The sequence below is a fragment of the Dermacentor variabilis genome, unplaced genomic scaffold, assembly GCF_050947875.1.
Source record: "Dermacentor variabilis isolate Ectoservices unplaced genomic scaffold, ASM5094787v1 scaffold_14, whole genome shotgun sequence".
Taxonomy (NCBI): domain Eukaryota; kingdom Metazoa; phylum Arthropoda; class Arachnida; order Ixodida; family Ixodidae; genus Dermacentor; species Dermacentor variabilis.
In genome coordinates, this window is record NW_027460302.1 from 3,393,116 (window position 1) to 3,408,757 (window position 15,642).

Sequence of the window (15,642 nt, forward strand, 5' to 3'; positions counted from 1 at the left end):
TTCTACTAATGCTTTTGCTTTAGCCTATCCTGAAAATATCATTACGATATCTCAATAAACAAAAAAGTTGGTGTCCAAGAGTAGCCTCCCCCCCTTAACGAGGTTTCACTGTATACATATTATGTACACAGTCGCCAACCGATTTTTCGGACTTTGCCAGAACTGAAAAATAGTCAGAGAAACTCGTTCACCCCAAAGAATAAAATTTATTAGGCTTAGATTGGCTTCAAAAAAATCTACGCTTGGTGGCGATTAGATTTGCTTGGATTTGAGCAAGAGTGACGTCTCAATATACAGTCGACAAGAGCGTCATGGTGTTGGCGATCTTCGCTGGCGGAGATTGCCAATGGCACAGGAGATGGTGCCAATCACGCAAATGCTAAGTCGCCGAAACACACATAAAGATGCAATGTCGTTCTTAGCCCTGCTCTCTGGACACACCACATGCAAAATATCAGCCAAAACTTTAAAGAAAGAAAATTGATCCCACATTAAGTGATTATGACAAAAGTGCTGACCGAAAAAGAAACTAAAAAGAAAACTGCTATCCCCTGGAACGTTTTTTTTTTCTAGCTAAAGAAGAATGTGCATCGCCTCCAAGATTGAAAGATGGCACATGCTCTCTATTGATCGCACATTGATAGCATGCGCATCCCAATCTTGAAGGCTATAGAGTGGGCCACTGGAAGCCAAGCCTGGCCAAGCCAACAGAAAATCCAACACAGCGGCTTCCAAGATTTGGTAGAGTGGCTCGGAATTAGCCATTTATTCTCATTCCAAGCCACTCTACCCAATCTTGGAAGCCGCCATGTTGGAAAATCGAACTTTTGGGCCTAAATTTGTCCAAAAATTGTGTTGCGAAAATGCATGAGCTCTATGGGAATCTCGACAGTTCATTTATGAAGTCTGGATTATCTATCAAGTCTGAATTTTTAGAGTCCAAAAAATGCGCCGGCTACTGTGTGTATATGTATACACAATTAAAACCTTGATGTAACGAACTGCAACATAAGAAATTTCTCGATATAGCAAGGTATTTAACTTTAAGTTTTTTTCTACAGTATGCCAGGTAATTTCAACCTCCATATAAAAAATTTTCACTGCTGCTGTGAAAAAAAATACCAAGACAATTAATTCAGAATACCATGGACGCAGACGACAAAATAACTGAATTAAATGCGTCGCTCACATACACACCTCACAAATCGAGCACCGCGCGACAGAGTGGACGCCAGAGCGGAGCAGCATAGCACTGTAGAAGTGCCGCTTGCCAGGCCGGTTGGTTCATGCAAACACTTGAGAAAACCAGCAAAAAAAATGACATGCAAACAGGACAGAAAGAAGACACCAGCATTGTGGCATCTCTTCTTTCTCTCGTGTCTGAGTCTCAATTTGTTTGCTGGTTTTCTCGAGTGTCGGCGTGGCACCAAGTCGTCAGGTTTCACATCGAGCCCCAATGCGTTACGATCCCACAGTGCTCCACATGCTGTGGGTGCAAAGGCTGGCATGCGAGGCCGAGACAAGCAGAAGGGCAGCTTCACGAGCACTCGCCGCCTCGCGCGAGCAAAAGGGAAGGCCGCGGCTGCACACGGACGTCGGCAAATTGCGCGCCCTACCTCGGAGCTAACCTGTGGCTATCGCAAGCATTGGGAGAGCAGATATGGTCGGGGCCTCACGTCTGCAATCTTCCGGCGCCTCTAGTGCCGGGAACCACACAATCTCTCGTTTCAGAGACACCTCTGCCGTTCAACTACGGATGGCACTACGAGCTGTGGAGGCAAAAGGGGCACAATACCGTCACGGGCTTCGCTTCGTGCCACCAACATGCAGATATCGTTGACGCGGTGTCAAACCGCATCATTCGGCGCCGACTCTCAAATTTACCAAAATAGTTTTTTTCCTTATTAAAATGAACGTTTTTACTGAACTGTTAGTGTTTCAGCATCCTTTTTTTTCCTCGTGCAGCCAAAGACTGGAACGGCCTTCCTCACAACATTGTCGTTCTCACCTGTCCATCATCTTTTTCTGCCAATGTGACTGAGTACCTGTTGTCGCAAATTTGAGTGTTATTATTCTTTATGTACACCCCTCCTTTATGTAATACCCCCTAGTGGGGTCTTTAAGGTAAATAAATGAAATGAAAATATACAAGGACAGAATTTGGTGCCTACATAAGCCTTAAATGACAAGTTCAGTATCTAGTATAGGTGCCTAAAATAGCAGTTTTTAGTGCTTAAACATCCAGTTTCTAGTTGCACATACTCAGACGATCTGCTCTGAATACCCAGCACCTCCACTAGATATGTTAAGTAAGAAGACGCAGACAAAAAGCTATATACAAGTATATTTACAACGTAATATGCCGCACTTGGCCAAGAGGCAACAGCCCGTGCTAGCCTCCAATCGTCATCGTCATCTTCTCACTGATCACCTCTTCGTCATTGGAAGTACTATTCCGTAGCAATATATTCAGGTGCACACAAAAACACATGTACTTCGTGCTGGCCCCCCCAGGCAAGCGCAGCATATCCAGAGAGAAGCGCATGAGGAGCTTGGCTGTAGTGTCACGAATGACTGGTTTCGGTGTTGGGAAAACAGTGGGCTGCTACATTTTTCTTCAATGCTAAAGACAGTGACATCTACAGTCACCATAAGTTGGCTTATGTCAGAATGATGTTTCAATGCCCTTGGCGTTTGATGACGATTAGGTGAGAAAAATGCAGCGGTGGCGTAGAGGTAGAGCACCTGCCTTGTGTGCAAGAGGACAGTGGTTCGAATCCCGGTGCAGCGCAATTTTACACCGGATTAAAAAAAAAAAATCCGCGCGTTGATAAAATTGCATAAACAGGTCTGGAGTGCGGCCTGATCCCGGTGACCAGAACCGGCACCGGTAATGCGGTAGTGGCCACCCTGGTGCACTACTTGGCCACAACCTCTTATATGGATTCAACAATCAAACCACAGCCCTTAGTCCACAGCAGCTGCGAAGCAATTGACCACGGCGGTGGTCAGACCTGCGACGCAGCAGAGGGTGCTAAGAATCCCTGGTTCTGGATAGGCAGTCATTGGAATCTGAACCTGGCAACGTTTAACGCTAGAACGTTATCTAGTGAGGCCAGTCACACAGTGCTATTGGAGGAATTAGAGGGCAGTAAATGGGATATAATAGCGCTCAGTGAAGTTACGAGGACAAAAGAAGCAAACACAGTGCTAAAGAGTGGGCACGTCCTGTGCTACCGAGGCTCAGCGGACAGACGAGAACTAGGAGTCGGATTCCTGATTAATAAGGACATAGCCAGTAACATACAGGAATTCTATAGCATTAACGAGAGGGTGGCAGGCCTTGTTGTGAAACTTAATATAAGAGGTACAAATTGAAGGTCGTACAGGTCTACGCCCCTACATGCAGTCATGATGACCAGGAAGTCAAAAGCTTCAATGAAGATGTGGAATCGGCGATGGGTAAAGTCAAAACAAAATACATTATACTGATGGGCGACTTTAATGCCAGGGTAGACAAGAAGCAGGCTGGAGACAAGTCAGTGGGGGAATACGGCATAGGCTCTAGGAATAGCAGGGGAGAGTTATTAGTGGAGTGTGCAGAACAGAATAATATGCGGATAATGAATACCTCCTTCCGCAAGCGGGATAGACGAAAGTGGACGTGGAGGAGCCCGAATGGCGAGACTAGAAATGTAATAGACTTTATACTTTGCGCTAACCCTGGCATCATACAAGATGTGGACGTGCTCGGCAAGGTGCGCTGCAGTGACCACAGGATGGTAAGAACTCGAATTAGCCTAGACCTGAGGAGGGAACGGAAGAAACTGGTACATAAGAAGCCGATTAATGAGTTAGCGGTAAGAGGGAAAATAGAGGAATTCCAGATCAAGCTACAGAACAGGTATTCGGCTTTAACTGAGAAAGAGGACCTTAGTGTTGAAGCAATGAACAACAATCTTGTGGGCATCATTAAGGAGTCTGCAATAGAAGTCGGTGGTACCTCCGTTAGACAGCATTCTAGTAAGCTATCGCATGAGACAAAAGATCTGATCAAGAAACGCCAATGTATGAAGGCCTCTAACCCTACAGCTAGAATAGAACTGGCAGAACTTCCCACATTAATCAACAAGCGTAAGGCAGCTGACATAACGAAGTGTAATATGGATAGAATTGAACATGCTCTCAGGAACGGAGCAAGCCTAAAAGCAGTGAAGAATAAACTAGGAGTAGGCAAGAATCAGATGTATGCGTTAAGAAACCAAGCCGGCAATATCATTGCTAATATGGATGAGATAGTTCAAGTGGCTCAGGAGTTCTATAGAGACTTATACAGTACCAATGGCACCCCACGACGATAATGGAAGAGAGAATAGTCTAGAGGAATTTGAAACCCCTCAAGTAACGCCGGAAGAAGTAAAGAAAGCCTTGGGAGCTATGCAAAGGGGTAAGGCAGCTGGGGAGGATCAGGTAACAGTAGACTTGTTGAAGGATGGTGGGGTGGGTAGATTGTTCTAGAAAAACTGGCAACCCTGTACAAGCAATGCCTCATGACTTGGAATAAATCAATCTTGGAAGAACGCTAACATAATCCTAATCCACAAGAAAGGGGACACCAAAGACTTGGAAAAATTATAGACCGATCACCTTACTCTCCGTTGCCTACAAAGTATTTACTAAGGTAATAGCAAATAGAATCAGGAACACCTTAGACTTCCGTCAACCAAACGACCAGGCAGGATTCCGAAAAGGCTTGTCAACAATAGACCATATTCGCACTATCAATCAGGTGATCGAGAAATTTGCGGAATATAACCAACCCCTATTTATAGCTTTCATTGGTAACGTTTACAATGTTACCAATGTTACATTGGTAACATTGGTAAGCGTTTGATTCAGCCAAAACCTCAGCAGTCATCGAGGCATTACGGAATCAGGGTGTAGACGAGCCGTATGTAAAAATACTGAAAGATATCTATAGCGGTTCCACAGCCACCATAGTCCTCCATAAAGCAAGCAACAAAATCCCAATAAAGAAAGGCGTCAGGCAGGGAGATACGATCTCTCCAATTCTATTCACAGCGTGTTTACAGGAGGTATTCAGAGACCTGGATTGGGAAGAATTGGGGATAAGCGTTAATGGAGAATACTTTAGTAACTTGCGATTCGCTGGTGATATTGCCTTGCTTTAACTCAGGGGAGCAACTGCAATGCATGCTCACTGACCTGGAGAGGCAAAGCCGAAGGGTGGGTCTAAAAATTAATCTGCAGAAAAGTAAAGTAATGTTTAACAGTCTCGGAAGAGTACAGCAATTCACAATTGGTAGCGAGGCACTGGAAGTGGTAAGGGAATACATCTTCTTAGGACAGGTAGTGACCACAGATCTGGATCATGAGACTGCAATAATCAGAAGAATAAGAATGGGCTGGGGTGCGTTTGGCAGGCATTCTCAGATCACGAACAGCAGGTTGCCATTATCCCTCAAGAGAAAAGTGTATATAACAGCTTTGTCTTACCAGTACTCACCTACGGGGAACAAACCTGGAGGCTTACGAAAAGGGTTCTACATAAATTGAGGATGATGCAACAAGCAATGAAAAGAAGATTGATAGGTGTAACATTAATGATAAGAAGAGAGCAGATTGGGTGAGGGAACAAATGCGCGTTAATGACATCTTAGTTGAAATCAAGAAAAAGAAATGGGGGGCATGGGCAGGACACGTAATGAGGAGGGAAGATAACCGATGGTCATTAAGGGTTACGGAATGGATTCCAAGGAAGGGAAGTGTAGCAGGGGGCGGCACAAAGTTAGATGGGCGGATGAGATTAAAAAGTTTGCAGGCACAACATGGCCACAGTTAGTACATGACCGGGGTAGTTGGAGAAGTATGGGAGAGGCCTTTGCCCTGCAGTGGGCGTAACCTGGCTGATGAGGTGAGGAAAGGCAACGTGCCTGCAGGAAGTCGATCATCTCCTCCATGCCCATGCGGAGCAAGGTCTTGCGGTGAAGGCGCAGCAGCGTGTATGACATGGCGGTCAGCACGGGCTCGCCGTCCAGGATGTAGGCGTCCCAGAGGCGTAGGGTCAGCGTGAAGGGCACCCGGTCGAGAAAGCACTGGAAGAACCACTTGAGCGTGTACAGCGAGGTGTGCATCTCGTAGCGGTCCAGGTGACGCTTCAGCTTGGGCAGCAGACGGCCCAGCACCTTGTCATGGTGCTCCTGGAAGCGCCGCAGCTTCGGGAATCCCTGGATGAAGAAGCCTGTTGCCGTAGCAACGGGACATCACAGTCTGGTACGCGTCCCGCGGAATTTGGAGGATGACTTGCAAGTGCTACCGGACAGCTGACTAGTGCATACTGCACAGATCAATGAGCACGAGGACTATCGCTTGAAACACAAAAGAGTAATTTCTAACGCTTGAAATACCTCACATTTCCTTTTCTGCATGCGTCGACCACAAAAGGCGTCCTCTTGTGTACAGCGTGGAACAAGAGGATTCGGCATCTGCCTGCGACAAGTTGTTTTGCCCGCTTTACCTTAGTTATTTCTATACTTCAACTAATAACCATAGTTAATTACCCCTGTGCTTTCCCTGGCTTCATATGCTTTCTGACTTTGTGTCCGATGCATCTCACACCTAAGGGGCTGTGGGCCTGGAAAATAGCATCACTCTCACCTGGAAGCATGCGGCAGACAGGGGGCATAACAAACCATGCTCTCCAGTGGTAAAAAAAAAACAAAATGAGCGGAGCTAAAAAAAGTTAACATTTTTTAATTGTTATTTTTCTGCACTATATAGAGATACGAAGCCCTAGAATAAATACTGGCAAGTACCAAAGTGCCCTAATAATCTACTGTAGTAGAACTTGGTAGTTGTGGTTCGGTCCCCACCTGCGACAAGTTGTTTTTTCGTCCACTTTCATTTCTATTAATTTATCGTTTCTTTATTTCATTTATTAAACACAAGTAATTTCCCCTATGTTGTCCTTGGTATCAGTGTTTGTTGGCTTCGTATGATACAACTAATAAATAAATAAAAAAAAAACCAGGCCCTTCGGTTTATCCCCTTCTTTCTCGTTTGTTTTTACAAAGCACTTTAGGTACTTAGTGAACAAGAGGGGAAACCGAGGGGCCCGATTTTTAGTGGTCACATCCATATGAAGTCAACAGATAATGACGACAATAAAAGCATGGACGAAGTTATTTGTAGTTCTAATTCAAGTGTGGAAAGGAGGCAGATGCATTGCGACATCGCAACACAATGCCTCGCTCTGTTCCTGTTATCACTGCAAATGCTGCACGAGAGCCCAGCCTGAGGAAATGTGTGTAGCCCTCGTGTGATGACCAATATTCATGGGCAATGTCATCACACATAGCCTTGTTAAGTGCTATGCAATGTCAGCAAATTTCGCTCCACGTCACTATGTCACGAAAATGTCAACGACTTGGGGTCCAGCCTTTTAACCCCTTGACTGCCGATGATTAACTTGTCACGACGAAGGCTGCATTACCTTTGACCCTTTTTTCCCCTCAAGAGCAGTGAAAGGGCTATAGGCATTCCTGGTTATCCCATTTTTTTAAAAGAAAAAAAAAAAGATGGCAGAATAATTTCGAAGGGTGATGGTTTGGGCTAGTTGGTTTTACATTTTTAAACTGTGTGGTATACAGCGCAAAGTGGGACAGGAGACACAAGAAAAAAACAAGGACAAGCGCTTGACGCTGTACCACACAGTTTAAAAAGGCAGAACAATGCAGTTAAAAAAACCCACCCTTTTCATCGACTTATTTCAAATTTCTTGTTGCAGTTGAGGGTTTAAGGCCAGGATTAGTAACAAATTCAAATAGCTCAAGAGTGTTTGTCAGCCTTGCTAAGTGATATCACTGTCCGCACGAAAAGCTTGTGGTACCGTTTCTATAGCTCTGAAATTGTGTGCGAGTGCGCTCCTCTTAAAGGGACACTAAAGGTTAATATTGAGGGGAAGCTGAAGAGTCTGTCGAATTCAATAAGACGCTCATATACGGATGCAGGAACCTTATAAACCATGAAGGTAAAATTTTGGGGGGGGGGGGGGGGATTTTTCACTTAGGAGCGACACAATCGTCGATTAAAATTGCGCAGTAGCTTCGCCCCCCGTCGAGCGCCGTGCGCTGCTGCTGACGCTGACGATGCAAGCGGAGACCGGAAACCGCGGCTTAGTGACGCCAACACTGGTGTTTCGCTCCTTCGCAGTCTCCGCGACCATGCCTGACCGGGCTTATTTCTGCGTGCGTGCCGTCCTAATCTGCTTCGCTCGACCCTACATTCCTTTGTTTGTGTGTATATAGGAGTGGTAGTTGACGTGCGCAGCATCAATTGAACTTGTAGGCCGATCATGCCGGCGTTTTGTGCAGCCTACACTTGCACGAACAGCAGCGGCCGCGACGATGTTCCAATGTTCCATTAGTTCCTGCAAGACAAGAAGCTTTCAGCTAAGTGGGAGGCTGCTATGAAGCGAAACAACTTCAAGCGCTCAAGAACAAGTGTTGTGCTCTAACCACTTCCGTGACGATTACTACCGCAGTTTATCAATAATGGGTGCTTTGGGTTCTCCTAAAAAAAAAAATAGTTAGCACGCTGAACGGAAGGTGCATGTTTATCGCCCACCCTTGATGCAGGTTTCATCGCCAAGCGCCGCGAATTTTCTATTCGCACGTGTGTTGTGAAACAGCCTGCATGCAGCTACCATAACGCAGTGCAAGCGTAAAGTTTGCATGTGTTGGAAAGCCTGCTCACGCCAAGAAGCTGCACCCCCTCCTCTCGCACACATAAGAAACCGACCATCTCACGTAGCCGACGGAATTGGCCGGTTACGAGTAGCATGCGGATGGCGCGCTGATGAAGGTTCTATACTGCCCGTGCTGCAACAGCCGGTAAACTTTTCCTGCGTTTAAACTGTCTGTGTAGATTGCCGACAGCTTTGGGGCAGCGCACAAATGCTGAAGATCGCATCACCGCTTACGTTCAACGAGGAGGCATACAGAAACATACCACTACAGTTGTTTGCCCGGAAATTTACTCACTGGAACGCTGAATGCAGCTTAGCAAAAAACACAATTGCCAAAGAACATTTCCAACACAAGGAGATGCTAACGAAACTTCGCCTTCGTTCGCGTGGAAAGCAGTGCTTGCACCACCATTTTTTGCTTCTTGGAGAGGCCGGCTCTTCGCAATCGGCTCGTACATGTAGTATGTACAAGTATGTACGTACGTGTAGTATGTACAAGTATAAACCCCTTACAAGTGATCTTGCACGCAACAGCGACAGCGCTACAAGCGAGGCGATGGCTTTGAGCGACGACTTCCCAGTATGAGGGCAGCAATATACGCGCCGCCGAAACTAGCGTGACGCATGCTTTATCAATTTAAGTTGATGTATTTTACTGAAGAAGGAGCATAAAATATTTCTGAAGGTCTTGCACTAGGTTCCTATTCTGGCACGTGTAAAATTCAATAGTTTGCTCGTTCCGTGCAACAAACAGCAGTATTTGAGTTATGTACATCCAGTTTTGGCTTCGCACAATTGGCTAGTCGCTCATAGCCTTTCCGGGCGACGAGCGACGAGTTCTAGATTTCTAGAAACGAGCGATTGAGCGACAACACCGAGCGATTTGTTCAAGCGACGGCCCGTTTTGTCGCTCGAAGCCGTCGCCTGTCACCGTCGCACGCAAAATCGCTCTCGTAGAGTTTGGACTTAACGCCGAACTCCTCAGAGAAACGCAAGCTCTCGAAAATTTCCATGACCGTCTCAGCAAAACACCACCAAACTACTATGCACAGTGCTTCGCGTGTAGCGGCAGCAGTCGGTCCGGACGAACACCATTGTTGACGTCACGAGGCGCTCGACCAATCACAGGCGGAAACGAGGCGCGCGAGCTGGGCGTGTCTGCTGCTGCACTTTTCGTCGAAATAGGTTTGCGCTTTCTTTCACTCAATTTCAATGCGATATTCGAATTCAGAAGGTTGAAAACCACGGCATACTGCTCTTCTCATTTTTTTCTGGAAAACCTTCCAGCTTCCCTTTAAGTCAACGTGGACTGTTGAAATACCATCCCAGAAACCTCGAAACGCTTGTTTCGCGCGAAGAAGAGACTTATTTTAAGAAAAAATGCGTTCTGAAGCGTCCGCGTACCCCTAGAGCAGTTCAAATCACCCGCCCTCCGATCGAGGAGTATTGACGTAATGGTCTCATAGTGACGTTGCGCCGTCGGTGAGTAAAGCGGCTCCCGCAGACGGCGCTACGGCTTTTCTGCACAAAACGCAAACGCGAGGCCAGAAAGAGCCAAGACAGAGCCGAAAGCAGCACGAAAGCGGAACTATGGTGGCTAGCAGAAGGGAAAGTGCACGACGATAAGCTGGTTCTTTATTTTACGACGCCAACTTCGATGCTCGTTGCAATGGATGACCCTGACAATGACACATTCGCTTGCGATGCTGGGCTCGAGTTCAGTGATTTAAGCACTGATGAACGTGACCTGCTGTTGAGGGCTTGCGCTGCCGGCGTCGTTGTGTACTACTACGACGACGGCCTGTTTTGAAAGGCACTTCACGCGACTTCAGTAAGTCGGCGTTGAACTCGTAATCCCCTGGACGAAAGTGCAACTAGCACACTACGTGATTTTTCGGCTCTTTGCCAGTGCGCTGTGGCAGAGGTACGGCACTTAACCACTTCGAACGGAGAGGTTCACTCGTTGGCACACCTTGATAAGTAACGTTGGATTCGCCGCTGCAACTGCCCTTGGCCAAGTTCTGCAGACTGTTCACGCGTCCCACGACATCACATAGACGTGGCATTCTCGCTGCTTGCTCCAAATGCAAGTTTCGCGAGCCAGCAGGACAACCGCAGCACGACGCGATAAAGAAACAACTGAAACTCCAAAGCGCGCACGGCGCAAAGTCGAGCGCACAGAGTCGAGCGAAAATGAAACCTTTCGATCACCCATACTACTCAAGGGTAACGTCAAAATGTTATTTTTTCTTAGAATCGAATAGAAGTAGACAAGTAGCATTTTCTCCGTCTTATAATCTAATGAAATGATCTTTTTAATACGAGTAGTTGAGTATAGCGACAAATTATGATGAGGAGTGCTTTCGTCATTGGGCTAGTACCGGAATGTCGCTGGGGGGTCTCAAATCATGTCATGCATTTACCTCAATTTCTCGGTTACTAAAGCTCTGTTCGCGATTATATTGACGCCTTAGACGTTCTAGAGCATTGCTTTATCACTTTAACTTGACTTTCTGGTAACTTTTAGTGTCCCTTTAACAGAAGAAACAAGTCCGTCCCCATTTGCCTTGTTCCTCTCGTTGCCTTCCCTCCGGCTGAAAAACATTGTGGGTTATGTGGCTGACCAACAAGACCGCCTTTCAGCTGGGAACAACAGCAGAATCGAGAGCTAAGCTTCATGGTGTGACTTGGCACAGCAAGTGTGGGACAAGAGAAGAAGGGGGTAAAACGAGTCTACACTTTCAACTAAACTTTGTCAAAGAAAGCAGGACACTAATGTAGAGAAGAAAACTGCAAGACACTAATGCCCGATATGCACAGGCAGACACATATGACGACAACAAAACCGTTTAACAACAGAGATAAAACATAGTAATCAAAGTTGGCCTTGATTTCCAAAGATTTCCAGTGTCAAGGCCAAGAGGCTGGAATGAAGAAAAGAAAAGAAAAAAAATGTGCCATGTGTCTAAAAACGAGTTCAACTAGCGCTGCATGTGACCTAACTCCTAATGGATAACTTCCACAGCTCGACAATGGGACATAGTGAGACACAAGTACGTACGGCAGACTTTTGATGGAATTTTTATTTGAAGATTGGCCTCCTTATAGTACAAGGACGACAAGGCCTTCTTATCACCAACTACTAGGAGTATGTGAATAGCGAATAGTAGACTTCAAATCGAATATCGAATCAAGAAAAAAAGCTGAATATCAAAATGGAATGTTGAATATCAAACATTTTATCGCAAAGTTTATTGCTTACAGGTTATAGGAAGAAAACATGGCACAACACAAGAATGTAGCAAGCTATATCAGTAAATTACATAGACAGAAATCAAGATATACAGTATGGTCGTTAAAGGGATAGCCAAATTAGTAAGCCATCACTTCTAGTGTATGAAGGTCTGGAAAATATTTTATCAAAACAATGTTTCTTGGATAGAAAAGTGATTTTTCTTTCTCTGGAGCTAAAGAATTACAGGTGGTATACTTTATTAAACATCAATGAGGTTCTCAGTTCAATAGTGGACCTGTGTTTTAGGACAATTTTACTTACTTCATAAATGTTTAACTTTCTAGTTTTCCTCCAAAATACAGAAGGGCTTTCCCATATTCACGGCAGGTGGGTTATCGTAAGTCCAATCGGTGTAACGATCGGTACAAATATTGAATCTAATTATTGGAACAATCACTGCTCGATTTAACTGAGTGATGTTCTAGTATTCGCACACCCCTACCAATTACAATGTTGTGTAAAGATACTTGATTTCTTTTCTTTTTTATTTTTTGCCAAAGTGACACATTGATAAGCTGCTGACACAACCAGTCTTTCAACATTCTATTTCAAAAGCTTCTTATAGCTCCCTGCTTAACTTATCTGGATGCTTATTCACCAACATACATTTAAGAAAGAAAGGAAAAGATTGCTGGATATAGCAGTGCTAATAGTATTGCTGTCATGCTCAACTAGCCCGGCAGTCTATTCTTAAGATCTGAATCTTACACCAGAATGATTCATGCACACTGTCGCTTGGCTCATGCAAAGGGCTTCGGTAACAGTGTGATGTGGCATGTACAAGCATGATAGTGGCGAAAAATCTGCTCACTCACCATGCATGGCATGCCTCTCATCGGTCATGAGCACGGATATAGCCCAGAAGGCATCCTGCAACAAAAAAGAAAAGCTTCTGTGAGAACAATATAAATACGAGGGTTGTTCAATAAATAAGCACATATTTCTGAACATTACTCATCAAAATTTTTGTCACCTTCTAAGTATTCTCCACTGAGCACAAAGCACTTGTCCCAGTGTTTCTGCCATTGCTGGAACAGATGGGTAAAGTCATTTTTCGCCATTCACTTTAAAGCCATGACTGCATTCTGGGCTGTATGAAAATGACATCCTTTCAGTTCCTTTTTTTTTGCCGAAGGGTATGAAAAGAAGTCGCAGGGGGGCTAGGTCAAGACTACAGGGTGGGCAAGGGGTTGTTCTTCTGAGACAGAAATTGGACCACAGTGTTTGAAATGTGAGCCCTCGCGTTATTGTAGTGAAGTTTCCAACAACTTCGGGCCTTTTTCGCGAGATGCCTTTTCTCATGAGTGTCACCAAAACACCTCTGTAGTACTCGGCGTTTACCGTCTGGCCCGTAGGAACTGAATGGGTATAGACCATTCCCTCGTGTTCGAAAAATGTGATCATCATTGCCTCGTCTGCCAATCTTTGTGCTTTAGCCTTCACTGGTCGAGGCTGTACCTTTTAACCCACTGCGTGCTTTGACACTTCATCTCTAACTCATAGCAGTGTACCCAGGTTTCGTCTGCAGTAATAATGGTCTTCCACCAGTCTTCACCTTCTTCTAGTCACCACTTCCACTTGAGACAAACATCCACACGGTTTTGTTTATGGACTGGGGTGAACAGGCGAGGGATCCACTTCACACAGACTGCGGACATGTGAAGACATCCTTTGAAAATCTTGTGGTTGCTTCCTACTGAAATCTCCGGGGACTGAGCAAGCTGCCTGACAGTGAGGCGTCCATCGATTTTTATCACTGCAGCCGCTGTGTTGACGGTTTCCTCAGAAAGGGCTACAAGGGTTGCACCACCATCCCCTCCCTAAAATTCAGGGTCGTCCCTGCCCTCTTTGAAACCCTTAAACCACCAAAAACACGTTGCACAAAACATACTCTATTTATTCGAATTTAGGCCGATAGTTCTTTTTTTTTTTTTCAAATAATCATATACCCAACACACTAGAGCGGGTTCAGATTCGAGGATTTTACAAAACACGCCAGTTTGTAATTGAAAATGATAAATTTGGTGCATAGCTAGCACCATCTAGAAAAGTCACTATCGTAGCTGCTACTAGCCGTGCCAGTAGCCAACTGAAGTACACGAGCGACGTCGCCATTTTGACCTGTGTAATTTCGACCATAGAGCTTCTCACTATATTACCTAGAGGGAAATCTGGCGCTGCTGCGCTGTGGTATGCATGGGAATGCCAGTATATTGCGACTTCGGATTGGCATTGTTCTCGGAGAACCAGGCAAGCACCGTTCCGTCTGTCATAATGATTGATCTTCTACTAAAACTCCACGTAAAAAGCTGTTTTAGCTTTATTATTACACAAAAACATGGTTTGTTTAACTATGAGGACTTGCTATTGCATGTGCAATTATATGATACGTAAAAAGTATCAGCGGGCCGCTAAAGTTGGAGGACAGATGACAAGATTCAAGCTCGCTTTAAAACAGTTTGTCGTCTGTTCTTGCTTTTCTTCCCTTCGTCATGCATTGTAGGTGAGTAAAGATGCAATTTGCGTGAATGGAAACATTTTATAAAGATTTTATAAAGCGTACGAGGCTAGCAACGATGATCACATAGAGTGAGCTCGGCATGTTTATATTAAATAAATGTCATTATAATTTTGTAAACGCCGCCCTCACTTTCTTGTTCAGCCTACATTTGAGGCAAGTTTATTTTTTCTGGCTTCGGACATTCGGGGGTAGGCTTAGAATCGGGGTAGGCCTAGATTCGAGTAAATGCAGTAACATCCTCCCCACATGCACAAGTCAAATCGGCATACGTTTCTGTGGCCATTTTCTTAAGCCACAGACAAAAGCTCGATTGTATAGTTTCATTCGCGCATAGTTGCCACTGGTCACACAACAAGCACACACTTGGAGGCTATGACATGCCCGCTCATGTATGGATGCCTATTGTTGCTGCCGCATTAGAGCGAGAGTGACGCGACATCTAGTGGAAATTAATGGTGTCACATAACGTTCACCAATGTTGCCACAAGATGACGCAGCGAGTGCACAGTGAAGAGCACCAGAACCAGTCTGAGTCCTTATTGAACAACCCTCATATATATATCAGTGCAGTCCACTTAAAGATACCACATATAATAATATATCGTTTACAATGATGAGTTACCTTCAGATGACCAAGTTATGCATTAGAGCTACGAGAAAAAAAAACGTATTTATGCACCGTATATCGGATATAACAAGCGAAATTCTGCCTTTTGGGTGGCGTCTTCCATGCAGAATAATCATGAAATTTGCTTTGCTAAGTTCCCCATAACCGAGACGGGGCGAAAAGTTTGCGCATGCAAGTTCGTATCTGTCGCCAATACCGTGCAGCCCGTCCCGCCAACGAGCCGATTGCAAAAGCCGCGGAGAGCATCGCAAGTTAGCACAGCGTGCCACAAGATGGCGTCAGCTGCTTTGCGTCCACGTTGCCAGCGAGCATCCAGAGACAGAAAAAAAACTAAACAAATCGAGAAGTCTACCGCACCTGTGCCCCGTTTCTACAATCTCCCTCTCTTCCTCCGTGAGCGTGGAAGCACTGAGGAAGCAGCGCTGGATGTG

At 45.3% G+C, this 15,642-nt stretch overlaps 1 protein-coding gene across 4 annotated transcripts in view; it reads right to left on the bottom strand.

Annotated features, from left to right (window-relative positions):
* LOC142567817 (USP6 N-terminal-like protein) overlaps positions 1–15,642 on the bottom strand; it is a 230,112-nt gene that overhangs the window by 79,429 nt on the left and 135,041 nt on the right. For all 4 annotated transcript variants that reach the window (XM_075677965.1, XM_075677966.1, XM_075677964.1 and 1 more), the window contains 2 exons: positions 12,878–12,932; positions 5,955–6,262 (listed from right to left, as the gene is read on the bottom strand). In XM_075677965.1, the coding sequence (XP_075534080.1) occupies positions 5,955–6,262; positions 12,878–12,932 (363 nt within the window). The remainder of the gene's footprint in view (positions 1–5,954; positions 6,263–12,877; positions 12,933–15,642) is intronic.